The 20,743-nt window shown below is 35.6% G+C and overlaps 1 protein-coding gene across 3 annotated transcripts in view; it reads right to left on the reverse strand.

The window, feature by feature from the left end:
- The window catches only part of CCDC148 (coiled-coil domain containing 148), a 280,255-nt gene that overhangs the window by 75,812 nt on the left and 183,700 nt on the right, over positions 1 to 20,743 (reverse strand). For all 3 annotated transcript variants that reach the window (XM_025404700.1, XM_025404699.1, XM_025404698.1), the window contains one exon: positions 2,123 to 2,263. In XM_025404700.1, the coding sequence (XP_025260485.1) occupies positions 2,123 to 2,263 (141 nt within the window). The remainder of the gene's footprint in view (positions 1 to 2,122; positions 2,264 to 20,743) is intronic.

Raw genomic sequence — 20,743 nt, forward strand, 5'->3', positions numbered from 1 at the left:
AAAAATGCATTCTAGGCATGGAGGTTTTCATGTTTTTTCAACATGTGCTACGTTAATGCTCATAGGTATAGATCTCATCTTGCATTCTAAGATGAGGAGAGGATATTTAATTTACACACATAACTAATGATACTGAAATTCTCCTCAGCCTTCATCTTTTCAGGCCTAAGTGTCCTTGTTTTAAGCTGCATTTAGGTTAGCCCTTTGGGTGCCTCAGCCATTAAAACAGCTTAATTATTCCTTCTGTTACTCTGTTCGGTTTTTGTTGTAGTGTTTATGAGGCAATTGTCAGCCCCATCTGCAAGCTCAGGAAGCTCTCTCTCTCATCTTTTAAATGCCTTTCTCTCACTTCCAGAAATCTTACAAACTAGTGATGTCTCCCCATCCTCTCCTGTGTAGCCATGCCAGTTCCTCAACCCAAACTGAACTCGCACAATTAATTGTACCAACTCCATTCTCAATACTTGAGTTATTTGATTTAAATGGCTTTACCTGTCTTTGTAAAGCCCCAGTAAATGAAACTGTTTCCAAATCTCTTCATATGACATTTAAGTTGACACCGCATGCAAACAAGTGCCTACAAATATAATACCTTTTGTGGTCATGCTAACTCACGTGAGAAAATGCTTCGAGGGCCCAGGTAGAGGGATATGCTTTTTACATGCTGTACTTCCATATCAGTAAATAATTGGTAAGTTCCCCCACTCCAGAGATACATAGCTCACTTACATTATTTGAAACATGATCAATACTTATGAGTTTTGGAGGTACATGTAATTATTCCCTTTAATCATCAACTCTCTTGATAGGGACTTGATAAAACCACCCTATTTACTTCCTTAGAAGCAGAAATCAAATTCATTTTTGAATTAAAATAAGCACTGTGAAGTCTATCTTCTTAGCAGCTGACTTTGTCAAATGATCATATAACTTCTATGTATGCTGTTTTCCACACATGCTGCCTCTACACCAATTTGCTGATTTAAAGTCACAAAACAAATCAATAACAATGACAACTGAAGTCTAATAAAATGTGGAAAAACTGGCTTATAGCTTTAAGATACATAGTTCCTTTACCCCTACATATTCAACTTGGAAGGAACAACTTCTAGGCATGAGCTTCTTTGACTTAGTTGGTTCACATAGTGCAAAATGTCAACTATGTTCACAAAAAGGAAAAGTTTGTCCACCAATGACCATAAATTAATTAATCATTCTGAGCACTGTAAGCAGCTTTTCCAAAGAAAAGAGTTTTTTACACCATATAGATCAAATCAAAACAGGTGTGTAGGTTAAGGCCATTTCCTTTTACTCTGCTGATCACAAATTAATTGCCTTTTTGAGAATTATTTCTACAGAGGCTAGCCATTCCATTTAAAAAATGGTTAATATATCTGATTACATGTGTAACAAAAATATTTTTATGGCAAATTTCATAATTTTTGTTGTGGGAAAAAACATAAATGCCTAAATAAGTATCTCATACATATATTTAAAACAAAAACAACCCTTAAGTGTATTCTATCTTCCACGGAGAATCAACAATCATTTCTTTTGGTGTATAGTTTTAAGATTATGCAACAAATGTTTACTCAAAAGAGGAATGAGGAATTTGTGTTAGTAATCGAGAAACAAAACCATCTAATACATAGCCAAGAAGTAAACTCTTTAAAGGGCATTTTGACTTTCCATGAATTGCACTGCCTCTAGTATAATATATTCTACCAACAAGGATGTTTTTGGCAATTATTTACCACATTGCCATCAACCAAGACACTATCTCAGCACCCTCTCATTTTTTGCCACGTCCCTACTTATTACAGGATTTAACAACCTTCACAAACCTTGTTTTTTTGTTGTTGTTGTTTTGTTTTTTAACCTACAGCACCTCTTCTAATCACAGGTACCTGTGCTCACACAAATCAACAAAGTGGGTTCTCCTCCATGTCAACAAATCTTTGAAGCTCAAATAAACTTTTCATTAGAAGCAACATTCCACTAGATCTTTATGAATGTTCTCAGAACTGCTTAAGAGAATTTCATGCCAAACATCAAGACCAAAAAACTCAATCAGGCCAGTAAGCATTCATTCACACATTCATATTGACAATAGATTTTATACTTTTTTTTTCTTCTCTGCCCTTTGCAACAATTCCTTCTTCTTCCACAATTTCTCTTTCTCCTCTTCCTTTTCTCTTCTTCTGGCAGAAATTTCCATTTCCAGTCTTGCTACCTCTTCCTGGTGGGCTCGCCATTGAAGAACCTGAAAAAAATAGAAAAACTTCATTCCAGTAACTACGCACACTGAAGTTATTTCACAGGTCATAATAAGACTAGGCTCTATATAAAGCAGATGTCAATTTTTTTTTTCCAAATAAATGTTTAAATTCTATGTGCACATGACTGTGTGATGTATCTGTGAAACGTGTGTGTGTGGGTTAAAAGGAAAAAGCAACTTTAAAATCATGTCATTCAGGAATTCTTCACCTGGATTCATGGAGTGGGGTTCCTAAAGAATCTATGATTTAACTCCAAAGAATTTGTATATTCCCACAAATAGTAAGTAAAAATTTCTGGTTTTGCCCATTTTTTTTTCCATAGGTTAAACAACTTTCAAAAATTCTCAATCCTAAAATGCTTAAAAGTTTAAGAATCTCTGCTATATTTCAGCTTTCTTGTTTTATAAGAATGGAAAGCAGGCCTGAGTTAAGATGAAAAACCACTGTAAGACACTTAGAACAACTTTCTGGGTACCGGTATGTGTTATTGGTAAAAGTATACTTGCTACAGCCTTTCTGTTGGGTATTAGGTTATATGTAAATATGTGTCACAATATAAAAAATGCATAGCCTTGATCCACAACCCTATTTCCAGAATATTATTTAAAGAAGACAATTAACTGGACAAGTGCACAAAAATGTACCCACAGGAGTGTGCACTACAGTGCTGTTTAAAACAGAAAAACCGAAAAAGTCTAAAGTCTGGCAAGGAGATGGCTTAAATCAATTATGGTACTTTTATACAATGACTGCCATTGAAAGAGGATGCCATAACTCCATACTCATTGAAATAGAAAATATCCACAATATATTATTAGATGCAGAAAAGCAGATACAAAGCCACATTTGCAGTATGATCTCATTAATGTAAAATATCAACTATGTATCTATGCATAGAAAGAGATTTGGAAGGGGACTTACCAAATAACAATATTGGTTATCTCTGAATAGAATCATTTCCTGGGATTTAAAAAAATTATTCTTTAAACCTTTCTGTGCTGGGTGACATTTTTTCAATAAGTATTTATTATCCTTGTAAGCAGGAAACCAATGAAACTAATGAAATAAAAACAAATACTTATCTGATCCATGTATATATCTGGCTAAGGAAGCAGACAGCAGGGAAATGTAGAGGTATGCAAAATTCTTTTTATATTAGCATTCCCAATTAAATACTTCATTTCTTACACATTTCATGTAAGCATCATTTATTAATGGTAATATATATGATGAAAATTAAATAAAATAATGTCATACAAATACAATTAAAGTGAGTCTAAATAATTAAGTTCATTTTGCAAAATTTTCATTTTCTAAAGTAATATTTTGCCTTGTTTATCAAAATAACCCAGGAAATTTCTACTCCTAGTTTTTAAACATCATTCAGTTTAGTCCACTTACTGCTTATCCTGTCCATTATATTGACCTTTTTCTTGGGAACCCCATTCCTAGAATACATCATCCCTGCTTCTGTCCTGACCTGCTTTCAAACCTTTCCTTTCTGTAATTTATCTTCCATCTTTCACTTGCTACAATTAAAATCAGTGTTCTGTCATCCCATCAAATATTACTAGTGATCTCCCCCTGAAATGCCCAAAAGATAGTTCTCTGTTCTCCATTCTTTGACCTCATGGTGATAGTTGACCCTGTTGACTATTGCTTCATGCTTAAAACTCTTTCCTGCCCCAGGTCATGACATTTCTCTCCCCTGTTTCTCTACCAACAGATACTGCTCTCTTCTTCCTGTTTCCTGTGTCTACCTTATAATCCCAACCCTACATTATCCTCTCATTAACCTCCAACCTCTCTATCTATGTTCATTATCTGATGTGCTCATCCTCTTCTAGGAGTTCATTCTATGTTTCTGACCACAAAATTTATATTATCCGCTCTATCTTTTTGTCTGCAATTCAATCCTATATTAACAAATTCTTTAAGACTTAGCTATTTGTATGTGCACTTAAAATCCAACATTTCCAAAATTAAATTCAACATCTTTAACTTTGCCACAGCTTCACATCAAACCCTGCGCACCTGCTTCTCCTTTCCAAATATCCTGGTTTGGTCTGTGGAACCACAAGTCGCCATGTAGTTTGGATTTTTTTATTACTATGCATGCACATCAACATGACTGTCTCTTTACATTTTATTTCTGACTTGGAAGCTCATAAATTTCTTAAGCTCAGATGAATTTTTATTTATGACAAACTAATTTCCAAACCATTGAGCTTGGTTGTAGTTCCCTAGTCCATCCAAAGTATTTCTGCCAAAAGTGTTTAGAACAAGATCAGAAAGTTCAAAAGGATGATGTCAACTGATCAATATAGAATCTAAATAATTTAGTTTTCTCACTACCAACAAATGCCCCCCTTTGATGTTGCTAATACATAATCTCTAAGTAGTGTTCTTCCTCTGCCTTCCCTTATATGGCCATTCCTATTCTTAGCTCATGGAGTGACTCAAAGCACCCCCTGCTTGCAATTCCCTCAGATTTCCCCTTCTTCATAAAATACTCATGGTCCACATCTTCCTTGAAACATTCTACTGCCCATGCTTATCTCTCTTGTCTTATTTCACTGACCATACCATAACTGCTCTCTGAGTATGTTGGATATATTGTTGGTTTCCACTTAGAGCACAGTCCATGCATTTGCCTTCCCCTTATACTGCCTAGCAGAGTACTGGTGCATCATAGGTGCTCAATAATTAACTTTTATTCAATCCATCAAAATGAATATTTTAAATGAAGCCGGATAAATAAGAAAAAATGTTAGTATTAGAATATACCACTTTGCAACAACTGCTGTAATAATGGATCCTAGTTAATGATCATCAATGGCTGCTAAAAACTTCATATTAACAATTAATGGAAAACTTTATAATGAATGGATCAAGCTGGAAACAAACACATGGAATAATCTTAACATCACAGAGGAACAAGCAGACATTGTTCCTTCTTATGGAAGCATACAGCATTCCCATGAATTATTCTCGCCAAAAAATAAAATAGAATCTGATCAAAGCCCTAGACCTACCTATCAGGTTACAGGAAATTCAGCCAACAGAGAAACACATTATGCAATAGTATGTCGGAACACAATCCACAAAATTAAAATTTGTGAACACTCAAAGAACTAACAAATTACAAGGAAAAAATGAGGGAAGAACTATGAATTGAAAGAGATTTAATACACATATAAGCCAAATACAATACGTGGTTTATATTTGGATTCTGATGTAAATAAACCAATGTAAAAAGAAATTATGAGAGAATTAGAGCTATTTCAATACTGATTAGTTAGCTGATGCTATTGGTTAGTTGATGCTATTAAGGAAATACTGTTAAAGTTTTTAGGTATGATAATAGTATGGTTATGTTTTATAACTTTAGAGATATAGACTTTAATTTTAAAGCTAGATACTTAATACTAACAGATTACATGGTGCTTGTGATTCTTACTATTATTTCAAGGGGCGGGAGGGAGTAGGTAAGAATATGATAAAACAAATGTGACTAATGAATGGATAATGGTTGAAGTCAGGTGATGATAGACGTTTATAGGTTTTAAAAATTTTCCATACTAAAAAAGTATTGAAAAACAAAATAAACTGTAAAATATAATGCATATGCAAAGAGATTTATATAACAAAATACTGTAGTCTCAAGGTTCTGAGGCAGGGCCGAGACGGGTGGATCACGAGGTCAAGAGATCGAGACCATCCTGGCTAACACGGTGAAACCCCGTCTCTACTAAAAAATACAAAAAACTAGCCGGGCGAGGTGGCGGGCGCCTGTAGTCCCAGCTACTCGGGAGGCTGAGGCAGGAGAACGGTGTAAACCCGGGAGGTGGAGCTTGCAGTGAGCTGAGATCCAGCCTGGGCGACAGAGCGAGACTCTGTCTCAAAAAAAAAAAAAAAAAAAAGGTTCTGAGGCAGTAGAAAGGAAGTTTTGTAATACACTGAAATAGTGAAAAGAAAAATTCAGCCTTTCTGAGCACTGAGACTATTTTTATAAATTTTAATGCAAATAAGTTAGGACTTTAGAACTACTCTTCTCATTTTTTTATTTAAAACTAATGGGAACCATCATTGAATGACCTTTGCATATTATATGATGTCCTATGATTTAAAGAAGCAAAAGCATAAATCAAAATCTATAAATGAAAAAGATTTCTGTTTCCTAAGGCAAGTATAGCAAGAGAATAGCCAGACCAATCAAACTGGTATAACCAGTTTACTCACCAATTTATTTAATTTACCATTCCCTGTCTTTGGCAAGTCTAAATGATGCTTCTTTACTCCAAAAAAAAAAAAAAGTGATAAAGTTATGTTGATTTTTAAACAGTGATGTACACACCAGAAAATCCTGAAACAGCTGCAAATTCAACAACCAAAAGTCAATAGTTTGTAGATCTTAAGTAATATAAGAAAAAAAGAAAAGAAATGCTGTGGAAAAAAAAAAAACCCTAGAGCAAAGCTTCAGCCTTCAGAAACTAAATTGCTTCTACTTAATATTGGAATCATGGGGATGATCAGGAACTCATAGAATTTTACCAGAAGTCAATAATTCACAGCATTATTTCTAATTATAATGCTACCAGGAAAAAAAGGGGGGGCGGTAAAGGAAAGAAGGTCGTCGGAAGCTAGAGTGGTGAGATCTTGACAATGAGAAACAAGCTCAGCAGCAATTGCTATGTAAGCAATAAGGCAAAACAGCTTTTCAGAATGCACACTGGATAAGATGAAGAATCCGGTGGCCATTGAAATAATCCTTATCCAATGGATCCTCACAGAGATAGTCAAGGGATGTGAATGGCTCCCATGTGGAGAGAATGACAAACAATTATGGTATTTTCAAGACGCCTAAGGATAAGAAAGCTGGCAGGTGGGCAAAGGAATCAATACTAGTACAATAGACTAAAGCACAGAAGACTCTGAGTGAACAGTGAGCAAAAGGAAGAATAGCACAGAAGAACATTTTAGTAGTTTTATTTTAAAGGCTTTGCTAATTATATAGCTTTAAAGAGAGTATGTGAACATATAACCATGTAACAATAATAATCACAAAAGAACATTACCACAGTGGCAGCCAGGAGTGTGTGTTATAGGAAAATATTATTTAGACTACTAACTACAGGGCATTTTTCCAGGTTTTAATTAATACTTTGCTTAATATGCCTACCAATGGTCATCTTTGATTGAGACCTTGACCTAACAGAGGATAAATGACATTTAAAATATGTTTGTCTACTGCAAATAATAAATTAATGGTTTAAAATGAAAATGGATAGTAGCATTACGTATACTCCTCATTCTTAATGTACAGTAAAATGGTTCAACTGAAATTAATAAGCACACATTCTCAGAAAGAACAAAGTAGTAGAAAAACAAAAATGAAGTCCATGAAAACTTCAAAGGTAATGATTGAAATTAACATCAATGAAACAATATTAACACAATTTTACATCAAAGTTGAGAGCTTTGAAAACAATGTATTATAAGTGTCAGTATGGCGTAAAGGAAATGAATATTGAACATCTGCTTTTGAGACCCATCTTTGCCACCAACAAACAATATTGTTACTTTGAGCAAATGGCTCATTCATGTGTTATGTTCTTTCATGTGTTAAAGGGAGGGACTGTATCAGGTCACCACTATAGTTCACTTAAGTTCTATTAGTCTGATTCTATATTTTCCTTAGATAGACAGATTGTAATATACTATATGCTCTGCATTTTTCTTCTCCAAACAAAGCTGACTTCAATGAAAAACATCAGTATTTTGTAAACCTTTTAAATAATAACAATTAAACATTAATATTATATTCTATTGGCCATATTTATGGAAACAGTGTGTGATGTGGTTGTTTTATACGGAAAATCAAAAGAAAGGTACCATCTGAGCTGTGCCTATAACTGACAATAATGAAATACGAAAAATTGCCATTTACGGGAGATTATTCTGTGCCAGGCTAATGTTTATTAAGATGTTAAACACATGGTATGATGTAATCCTTGAAACAGGCAAACCTGTCTACTTCACACTTCATCTGCATAACTTCTACTTATCCTACTCAAGTCTTGGCTCAGATGCCATTTGCTCCAGGAAGCCTTTCCTAACCCACCATGCCCAGATCAGATACCTCTCTACTTCTGTAGCACATTGTCCCTCTTCTATTACAGCATGTGTCAAGTGTTTGGAATGATCTAAGGGACTGCAAACTTCATAAGGGCAGGGGACCAGATCTGTCTTATTCATAGGTTGTCTCCAAAGATTAGCACAGCATCTGCCACTCAGTAAGGGTTCAATAAGTACTTGTTGGGTGACTGCATGGATAATACCCTGAAGTTAGATGGACAGTATTTTCTCTTCTGCCTCTTGTATTGGTCTTTAAAAAGAAAAAGTCTCCCACCACACATGCTACCATTTTCCAACTCCCCCACCGTGGGACTTCTGATCCCTGTTTTCCTCAGTCCTAGCTGTTTCACTGCTTCCTAAGCTTTGCTTGTGCATATCTGATGGGGAAAATAATCAGAAAACTTGTCAGGATTTTCAGCAACTAATTTATATTTCCATCAAGATTAGAGGACTGTGTAAAAACTAGCAAACAAATCCCTTTCTCTGTCTTCTCCCTAAATGTTACTATAAGCTTCTAAATTCAGTTCAGCTGAGTAAACTTTAAATTTTCATTTATTAAATCTTTAACAGTCTGATAGCTCCATTAAATATTTTTCCAATGTACCACTGTTTTTCAATATTACCTACCTAAGCTTTTTAAACTTACGTATTTCGTTTATGTTTAAACTTTGCTCATGAAATACAGTACCTGTGATTTTGCATGTTATTAAAACTTTCTATTCTCCATTTGGCATTTCTGCTTAGCAGAAAAATTTTGTTTTTATTCTTGGCTTCACAATTATTCCTTGGTTTCCTAGGTAACTTCATAAGTTCATTTTTTTATCACCTCTCTTTGATAACTGCTTTTCATTTTCTGTGGCCTTTTACTAGTCTTTCTCAGATTCTCAAAGATAATGCACTATTATTATCTTGACTGTTCCATGTCCTTTACTTTTGAAATAAAATCTTGCAATGTTTCATTTAATTGGGTCCTGGAGGGTCTAACCTTAGTATAAAACAAAACTTTTACAGGAAGAAACAAACTAAATGCCAATAAGCAAAAATTATCAACAGCTACTTTTTCCGAAATGATAAAATTTACAAACCTATCAGTCAATTTTATTTATGAAAGAAACAAAAAAAACTGGACTAAGGGTAAGGAATTCACTTGCTTCTTGGCTGTAAGATTTTGGGAAATCACTTCCCAGTTCTGGGCCTCAAATACTCTTCTAAAAATTAAGAGGACTAGATTAGTATTGTCTAAACAATTCATTAATTGGATTATGAAATCAATTTTGTGGATAGCAACTAGCATTTTTTATGTAACATGATAGAGTGGAAAATAACAGAGATCATGTCAATATATTAATGCTGTGTCAAGAAATTGTTTCCATTCTTTGTGTGTTCATTTGTGATGTAAAATACATTTCTCACTGTAAGTCACAGTCAAAGAAGCTCGAAAAACACATCAGAAAGCTTTCTATAATCCCTCCCAATGCTAAGATTCTATCGCTCTATGATAATAAAGACCAATGTTTTTATGTCACCATCATTGAGCTATAGTCTTTCTTCCTTCTGCAATCAACTCAGAAGCACAGCATAGATGAGATAACCCAAGTTTTGAAATCATACACCAGAGTTTGAGTCTTACCTCTGTGACCTATTAAAGGTGTCCCTAGGCATACTATTTAGCCCCTTAGAACCTCAGGTAAGTGTAAAATGAGATAATAATGATGCACACATGACAGGGTGGCTCTGCAAACACCACCCATTTGCACAAACAAGAAACTCAGGAATCATCCTAACACTGCCTGTATCCAAGTTCTGTTGCCCATTACTCCTGACTGTACTTCCCACTATCTCTTAAACCCATTCAGTTCTCTCTATTTCCATAACCACTACCCTAATTCCATAAGAACCTCCCTGCATCCACTGTTGCCCCTCTCTCTCTACTGAGGCCAGAGTGAGTATTTTCAAAACAGATGTCTGATCCATCTCATTCCCTGTCCACACTCCCATCTCCCTGCCTAATATCTTTCAGTGGTTTCCACTGCTCATGGGTTAATGTGTAAACTCCCAGGTATAGACGACATGGCTCGCAGTATTTGGCCTAGCCTATGTCTGCAACCCCAACTCATAATTCCACACCAATTACCAATTTACCCTCTGTTCCAGATGTACCTTACAGATAGATCCCTGAACAGGCCATATGCCCTCCAGCTATACAGATATTGCACATGCTATTTTTTTTTCTTTTTGTTTGGAGTGTTCTTTCCCCCTCCCTGCCCTACACTCCACTTTCTAATCAATATTTATTCAATCTCAAATTTCTGCTGCAATTTCTGTCAGGGAAGCCTTGCCCACCACAACATGATATCAAGCCTCTTAGTTATGTGCCCCCATAATGCTGTTTACTTTTTCTTCAAGGTAATTCTCATAATTTGAAATTAGCCTTTCAGTCTTGTAATTACTTGACTGGTGCCTGTTTCGCCACTCCACTGTGATCCCCACGAGGACAGGGAACATAACTGATTGACTAACCAATGTATCTCCAGTGCTTTACATACCCCCGGCACCTAATAGATGCTCAATAGATATGTTTAAATGAATATGAAATGAGGTAAGAAAGCAAATGTGATATAAAAATGCTATTTATGTGCCTGGATTGCTGCAGTTGCATTCTAGCTGACATTCCTGACTTCAGTGTCACTTTGGTTCAAACCATTGTGTACACATATATTTATTGGATTAATTTTCACACATTTTTGCTTCCCTGCTCAAGCCTCTAATAGCAGTGGCTTTTTGGCCACCAGTTCAAGTGGATTTAGAGCTATTTATTTATTCATTTATTTGTATACCACTTTGTCCAAAAGGAAGACTCAATCTTTCAAGGTGTATTTGGATGTGACCCTGTACACATGACTTTATTTCCTATGACTCCCCAGGCTTTCGTCCTTCTCTGCCTCTTCCTTTCCTCCCCACTCCTACACATTCTTGCTTATCTCCATCCCACGTCTTGCCTGAAAAGCTCTCGTTCCTGCTTCTTGACCCTTCAAGGTTATTCAGTGCCCCATCCTAATGATTTCACCTAACATTTGTCTATCCCATCTCTTACCTGTGTCTGTGAATAGTGTCTAAAATACCCTCCTCTTAATGACTTTTTAACTACCTACTTTGTTTTATCTTCATTTCACTTACATTTGCCACTATATAAATTGTATTATTAATCAATTGATTTATTTTCTCGTCTGTTTTTCTCTTTAGACAGTAAGCTCCATGATAGCAGGGACTTGCCTTATTCACTGTTCTATCCCTAATCCTGGAATAGTGCCTCCCCCAAAGCAGATACTCAATGAATATTTCTAGGGTGGATGAATAAGTATCTAAAACTCAGATTAACATAAACAGAACTAAAGACAAAAACCACATGATTATCTCAACAGATGCAGAGAAGGCTTTCAATAAAATTCAACATCCTTTCAGGTTAAAAACTCTCAATAAACTAGGTATTGAATGAGCATAACTCAAAATAATAAAACTGTCTATGACAAACCCACAGCAACATCATACTGAACGGGCAAAAGCTGGAATCATTCCCCCTTGACAACCGGCACAAGACAGGGATGCCTTCTCTCACCACTACCATGCAACATAGTATTAGAAGTCCTAGCCAGAGCAATGAGGCAACAGAAAGAAATAAAGGGCATCCAAATAGAAAGAGAGGAAGTCGAATTACCCCTGTTTGCAGATGACATGATAATTCTATATATAGAAAAACCCATAGTCTCAGCCCAAAAGCTCCTTCAGCTGATAAACAACTTCAGCAAAGTTTTAGGATACAAAATCAATGTACAAAAATCACTCGCATTCTTATACACCAACAACAGCCAATCTGAGAGCCAAACATGAATGCAATCCCATTCACAATTGCCATGAAAAGAATAAAATACCTAGGAATACAGCAAACCAGGGAAGTGAAAGATCTCTACAATGAGAATTACAAAACATTGCTCAAGGAAATCAGAGTAGATGCAAACAAATAGGAAAGCATCCCATGCTCATGGATAAGAAGAATCAATATTATTAAAATAGTCATACTGCCCAAAGCAATTTACGGATTCAATCTTATTCCTATCAAACTACCAATGATATGCTTCACAGAACTAGAAAAAAAACTATTTTAAAATTTATATGAAACCAAAAAAGAGCCCAAATAGCCAAGGCAATCATAAGCAAAAAGAACAAACAAAGCTGGAGGCATTATGTTACCTGACTTCAAACTATACTACAGGGCTACAGTAACCAAAACAACATAGTACTGGTACAAAAACAGGCACATAAACCAATAGAACATAATAGAGACCCCAGAAACAAGGATGCACACCTATGACCATCTAATCTTCAACAAAGCTGACAAAAACAAGTAATGGGGAAAAGGCTCCCTATTCAATAAACGGTGCTGGGATAGCTGGCTAGCCATATGCAGAAGATTGAAGCTGGGCCCCTTCCTTACATTATATATAAAAATCTACTTGAGTTGGACTAAAGACTGCAATATAAAACCCTAAACCATAAAATCCCTGGAAGACAACCTAGGCAATATCATCCTGGACATAGGAATGGGCAAAGATTTCATTACAAAGACACCAAAACTAATTGCAACAAAATCAAAAATTGACAAACAGCATCTAATTAAACTTAAGAGCTTCTAAACAGCAAAAGAAACTATCAACAGAGTAAACAGACAACCTACAGAATGGGAGAAAATATTTGCAAGCTATGCATCTGCAAAGGTCTAATATCCAGCATCTACAAGGAACTTAAATTTACAAGAGAAAAACAATCCCATTAAAGAGCAGGCAAAGGACATGAACAGATACTTTTCAAAAGAAGACATACATACGTCTTCAACAAGCATATGAAATAAAGCTCAATATCCCTGATCATTAGAGAAATGCAAGTCAAAACCACAATGATATACCATCTCACACTAGTCACAATGGCCATTATTAAAAAGTCAAAAAATAACAGATGCTGGCAAGGTTGTGGAGAAAAGAGAACCCTTAAACACTGTTGGTGGGAGTGTAAATTAGTTCAACCATTATGGAAAGCAGTATGGTGATTCTGCAGAGAACTGAAAGCAGAACTACCATTTGACCCAGCAATCCCATTACTAGGTATATAGAGGAATATAAATCATTCTACCATAAAAAGACATGCATATGAATGTTCATTGCAGCACTATTCACAATAACAAAGATGTGGAATCAACCTAAATGCCCACCAATGACAGATTATTAGATAAAGAAAATGTGGTACATATACAACACGGAAAACTATGCAGCCATAAAGAAGGACAAGATCATATATTTTGCAGAAACATAAATGGAGCTGGAGGGTATTATCCTTAGCAAACTAAGCAACAGAAAATCAAACACCACATGTTCTTATAACTTATCCTTTAGCTAAAGGATAAGAACTCATGAACACAAAGAAGGGAAAAACAGACACTGGAGTCTATTTGAGAGTAGAGTGTGAGAGGAGGGAGAGGAGCAGAAAAAATAACTATTGGGTACTAGGCTTAATACCTGGGTGATGAAATAATCTGTACAATAAGCCCCCATGACATGAGTTTACCTATATAACAAATCTTCACATGTGTCCTTGTATTAGTCTGTTTTCATGCTGATATAAAGAACTACCTGAGACTGGGTAATTTATAAAGAAAAGAGGTTTCATTGACTCAGAGTTCTGCATGGCTAGGGAGGCCTCAGGAAACTTACAGTCATGGCAGAAGGTGAAGGGGAAGCAAGGCATGTCTTACATAGCAGCGGGAGAGAGCAAGGGGGAACCTGTCACACTTTTAAACCATCAGATCTCATGAGAACTCACTCACTGTTATGAGAACAGCATGGAGAAAGCCGCCCCCATGATCCAATCACCTTCCACCAGGTCCCCTCCCCTGAAATGTGGGGATTACAATTCAACATGATATTTGGGTGGGGACATAGAGTCAAACCATATGAACCTAAAAGTTTAAAAATAATAGTAATAAAAGAAAAAAGAAAACTCTGATTGGCAATCATATACTTGTCTAGTACCTAAACCACAGGGCCAGATGAGTACCATTTAGCATGTCACTGCTGAGATCATGTGATTTCAATAGGAAACTTTAGCCTGAAAAATTTCTTACACAGACCACACTTCCTTCCACCTATCCCGTTGCTCTCTTTGTGTCTCTAGTGTTTTATCAAGGAGGCAGGCTAAAGTCATGAAGGTTTTACACAGCTGGTAGGACCTGGATTCAGCTTTGAACAATTCACAAAGGAGGATTTAGATTCTAAGGGAATAGTAAAGTTTAGAATACAATAAGACTCTACTTTAGGGCATATAGTCTATGAATTGAGGCCTTGAGTAAGTTAGGCTTATGTATGTGTAACTATCTTCTGCAGTGGGTAGAGGGCACCTACCTGTTCTTTTTACCTCCCACGGAAACTATTGCAATGCCTGGCACAGTAAATACTTATTAAAGATGTATTAAATATATTTAGCACTTTATTATCCTATATTAAAAACTTTATTAACCACTTCACATGTGTATCCCACTTCCCAACTAGATTATATACTCCCTATATTCTGGGGACAAGTTGTATGCCGATTTTGTAATCCATAAAATCTACCACATGCTAAATTCAAAGGAGATACTCAAAAAAACTCATTCTTAAAGATACTTGTGATCTTACAAACATCCCTTTAAAAAGTTGAGACAGCTTTCTGCTGAGCCTTAAGTTTAATTTTAATATCAGAGATTTTCCATAAATCTACCAAACCCCGGAAATGACTCCTCTTTTGATTCTGCAATTCTGAGCTTTCTTATCTTGGGCTGTGGTTAAAAATAAAATATCTAGTACATTTACCTAACAAGGCATTTGCCTAATTAATGCAAGTTAAATGGATTACAAAGAAGAAAAGGAGTTATCTAAAATCCTTTTCTATAATTAAGGGATTATGATGCCTAGCAGGGGAAGGTGAAAGATGTATATTACATAATGTAAATAATGTATATAATGTAAAAAAATGTATATAATGTAAATCATATAATGTAAAAAAGCATTAGTAAACTATTCTTAAATGTACAGGTTTACATTAATATAACCATACTCCTTAAAGCTCTGATATTTCCTTTAGAGTTATTATTTTAATGAACAGAACCCTCAAGAGAACTGCTCATAGATCAGTAACAACTGTAACTTTTTTTTTTTTTTAACGAGAATAAGACCGTTTTGGAGCTACAAAATAGAGACCACTGCTGAGAACAAAAATTAAGGAAAGTGATTATAGAGTGTGATAAAAGTGATTACAGTATATGGATTTACTAACTTATGGGACCCAAATAGGAAACTTTCAAAGAGAATACTTCTTCCCTCATCAGCTCATTTCTTTCTAGATATAGCACAGAATCAACAACTGATAATTTAAAGAAACCGGCAGTACTTTTAATCTCTTGACTTGTCACATCTTAGCTATACAGGGGACCAAGAATGGAACTCAAACAAGAATCACAAGATTATTAACTGGGAAAAATCATAAAATAAAGTGACTTCCATAATTATCAGCAGAACTCCCTTCACGTGGGATGTTATTCAGCAATGAATATTTCAAACTAAATATAGTGCATGTTGATATGTGTGCATTTTCTGAATGCCGTCTTCTAGAAAGAATAGTCAGAATATACCTGGGGGAAAAGGAAGCAACACCTTCAAGACAGAAAAAGAAGTGGGGATGGGAGGCAAAGGATAAAATGTAAAATTAAGGAGCTATTATATCCATGCACAGGGGCCTCACCCAGATTATCCCCAAAATGCTAAATGGAAGTTACAAACATCAATTCTCTGAGTACTCACAATATGATAAATTCAGTCATCTTGAATTTTTTCCAAATAGATACTAAAAGGCAAGATGCTGTACTGATATTATAATATGTTTGTGGACATGGGAAATCTTATTCTTTTCCATAAAGTCTTGGTTAACCTCTGAAATGAATGTTCTGACCAGATAAACACTAGAATAATGTGCATTATTCTGAATTCATTTGTTTTATGTTCAAGATTTAGCCAGCTTTACTTCTAAATGACAACTCCACCAAAGCTCATTTATACATTCCTCCAGCTTCCCCAATCTTTGAATTACTTATTCCGTATATGTTTCTTAAAGGAATAGCTACGACCCCTCATATAAAATTCTATACTATTCACCCAAGGAGACAGCTCTGTCCTAATCCATAAAAATGTATTAAATAGAACATATAAAGCATGATGGTGTGAATCTAATAGACACTTATGCTAGGAGGTTTAGAAATTTGAATTTGGTCTTTCAAGTCTATGTTCTATTGAACATTTCCTGCTTACAGATAACTACTCTCAGCTAGAAAAAGATGCTATCTTTCACAACAGAGCTAATGCAACCAAACAATAATCCTATGCACCATTATGTGCAAATGTCTTGGTTTTTTATTTTTTTACATTTAAAATTACTTTATCTCTTCATAAGAGTCAGTTTTTTCATATGTGTGACTCCTCTGCCTCATATACATCCCATGGAAGCCTTAATCTTCACACAAGGGGAAACTTTAATCTTCAAATACTATTGTCATTAGTATTTAAAGTATATTCTGTTGAATTAATAAGAAAATGTTTCTAACTTATAATTCATAAGTATATTTTAAAGAGTTAGTAGCATGTTGGAATCAATAACACCAATTGTACATCTCCCTTGGCTAGCTGGGTCCACTTCCTCTAGTGTTTCCTTTTTGGTTCTTTCCTTTTCACTCAACCCACTGGGGCCTCAGTACCACAAATGTGCTCACAGCTCCCAAGTCCTTGGCTCCAGATCCATATATTCAGCTCTCTGTTGGGTAGCCAACATATCTCCAAAAGCAGCACATTCAAAATGGAATCACTATCTTCCCCTCAGAATCTGTATTCCGTATCTAGGTTAATGGCATCACAGATTACCCAGTCGGTTGCCTAAGCCAACAGCCACCCTAGACTTCTTTTTCTCCATTACCCTTCACATCCTGTCAGCAAATCCTCCTTAATGTATCTAGGCTCTGTTATCTCACCTCCAGCCCCCTACTAAGTTCAGTTAAGCATTCATCCCTTTCCTAGATTGGCAATTATTTCCTAACTGGTTCTCCACTTTCAGATTTATCCCATGTCAATCCACCTTCCATATGCATGCCTGACTAATCCTTTTAGAGTGGAAAGTCTGATCACATGATTCCCCTGCCTCAAGCCTTTCATTGGCTCCCCACTGTCTTCAGCAGAGGCACAAGCTCAAATATCTGCCACGGGCAGGCAGGTACAAAAGTGAGTAAAGGGGGCTGGGTGTAAAATGACAGGTGGTGGTTGGGACTGCACCCAGAGGAAGAGGCACATGCTCCGCCTCAAGGCACTTAAAGGAGGCAGCTGCTTTTGACTCCAGCCAGTTGCTGCCACATAGAAATGAGTGTAGGCCCACAGTCACCAGATGTTCCAGTTTTTCAAGAGAAGCTGGAAGCCTGGATCTGTATGCACAACTTCCAAAATGTTCATGTTGAAAATATACCCACATTCTTTTTAAAATTTATTTATATCCATAGTTTTTTGGGGGAACAGGTGCTATTTGGCTACATGAATAAGTTCTTTAGTGGTGATTTGTGAGATTTAGGTGCACCCATTTCCCGAGCAGTCTACAGTGAACCCAATTTGTAGTCCTTTATCCCTCACCTTCTTCCCACCCTTTCCCCCTGAGCCCCAAAGTACATTGTGTCGTTCTCATGCCTTTGCATCCTCATAGCTTAGCTCCCACTTATGTGTGAGAACATACAGTGTTTGGTTTTCCATTCCTGAGTTACTTCACTTAGAATAATAATCTCCAATCCCATCTAGGTTGCCACAAATGCCATTAATTTATTCCTTTTTATGGCTGAGTACTAATATTCATATATATATGAATATACATATATATGAATACATATATACATATATGCATATATAAGAATATACATATATACGCATACAAGAATATACATATATGTGTATATATGAATATACACATATATGTATATATGAATCTACATATATGAATACAATATATGAATATGCATACATGTATATATGAATATACATATATGTATACATGAATATACATATATGTATATATGAATATGCATATATAATATATGTATATATGAACATGCATATATGTATATATGAATATACACACATGTATATATACATGTATGTATATGTGAATATATACATGTATATATGAATATATGTATATGTGAATATACATACATGTATATATGAATATGTGTGTATACGAATATACACATATGTGTATACGAATATACACATATGTGCATAAAAAACAGTTTCTTTAACCACTCCATTGATGGGCATGAAAATATACCCACATTCTTAAAAACAAACATATGAAGCCCTAGCTTAATATTCAGGCTATCAAATTTCAACCTCTCCTGAACTAGATAAAACTCCGATTCTTAGCATGATATGCCAGGCTCTCTATTATCTGTCAAAGAAGACTCATTCCTTTCTTCTCCCCATATAAACCTGTGTTCCACCCACACTAAACATCATACTCGCCATGCTGTTTTCAGCCCCATGGCTTTGGACAGTCTTCTCCACTTCTGGAATGCCCTGCCACACCTACACACCTCTTGTTTTAATAGTAAAATGTTATCTGCTTGCCCAGACTCAGCTCAAGCATCTCTTCCTCTGTGCTGCCTTCCCAGACACAGGATGAGACAAGGCAATCATTTCACTCTTGGTATTACCACCACATCGAGGACATGTACTTCTTACATAATTAGACACACTGAATTGAAATTTTTTATTTTACAGTTGCCTTCCCTATCAGAAAATACAGGTTTTTAAGGGCAAGGACTGTTGTTATTCAGCTTTTTACATCTACCACTAGGTCATAACCTATTAGCAGACATACAATAGTATTACAATTAAATAGGAACTAAGTAACTATGTCATTTTAACAACAGAAAAACATATAAATTAGAGATTGTCATTGATATCTAAAAGAATTTAACTCTGCTTTCACACACATATAAAATCTCAACCTTACCTGAAAAAGCGTCCGTTATCTATCTGCCTTTTCTCCTGGACTGGTCAGTCCTTCACTCACGATGCAGTGGCTTCAGCCCTATTTTCTGTCCCCACAGTTTTGCCTTTTCTAGAACATTATGTAAAAGAAATTACACAGTATGTAGTTCTTGCAGTTGGTTTCTTCCACTTAGCATAATGTATTTGATGTTCATCCAGGTTGTTCCATGTATGAGTGGTTGATTCCTCTGAATACTTTGAGAAGTATTCCATTGTATGGATGTACCACAGATTGTTTATACATTCATTAGTTGTAGGACGTTTGGGTTGTTTCCAGTTTTTGGTGATCACAAATTAAGCTGCTATACACATTCATGTGCAGGTTTTTTGTGAACATAAGTTTTTATTTCACTTATTAGTATTTTGATAAACAGTAGCATTGCTGAGTCCTATAAGTGTATGTTTAACTTTATAAAAAACTGCCAAACTGGTTTTCCAAAATGGCTGTACTTCTCTGCCTGTCTATCAGGAGTGCATAAGGATTCCAGTTGCTGCACTTCTTCACCAGCAAGTGATACTGTCAGAGTTTAGACGGCTAGTTTTCTGGGGGAGAGGGGTTGATTTACATGCTCTTATAGGGTGTAGTAATATCTTATACCTCCTTTAAAGCATTTGTCTGACCTCCTTTAAACTCCTCCTTCACTATTCTTTATTAGCTGATAAATCAAACATCTGTGTACCATCTCATGTCCTCTACACCAAACTTTTTAAAATTTCCAGATTTATTGAGGTATAATTGACAAACAAAATTATATTAATTTAAGGTATACAACATGAGGCTTTTATATCTAAGAATTTTGTGACATGACTACCACAATCAAATTAGTTAACACATTTATCACCTCACCTAGTAACCCTTTTTGTTTTGTTTTGTTTCGTGGTGAGAATATTCAAGCACATTTCAAATATACAATTCAGGACTGTTAACTATAGCCACCATGCTGTATATTAGATCCCCTGAACTTATTTATCTTATAAATGAAAGTATGTACCCTTTGACTAAAATCTCCCCTTTCCTCCCATGCCCTTGCCCCTGGTAACCATCATTCTACTCTCTGCTTCTATGAGTTCAACATTTTTAGATTCCACATGTAAAAGTGAGATCATGCAGTATTTTATTTTCTCTAACTTATTTTACTTAGCATAGGTTCATCCGTGTTGCTACAA

The sequence above is a fragment of the Theropithecus gelada genome, chromosome 12 (assembly GCF_003255815.1).
Source record: "Theropithecus gelada isolate Dixy chromosome 12, Tgel_1.0, whole genome shotgun sequence".
NCBI lineage: Eukaryota > Metazoa > Chordata > Mammalia > Primates > Cercopithecidae > Theropithecus > Theropithecus gelada.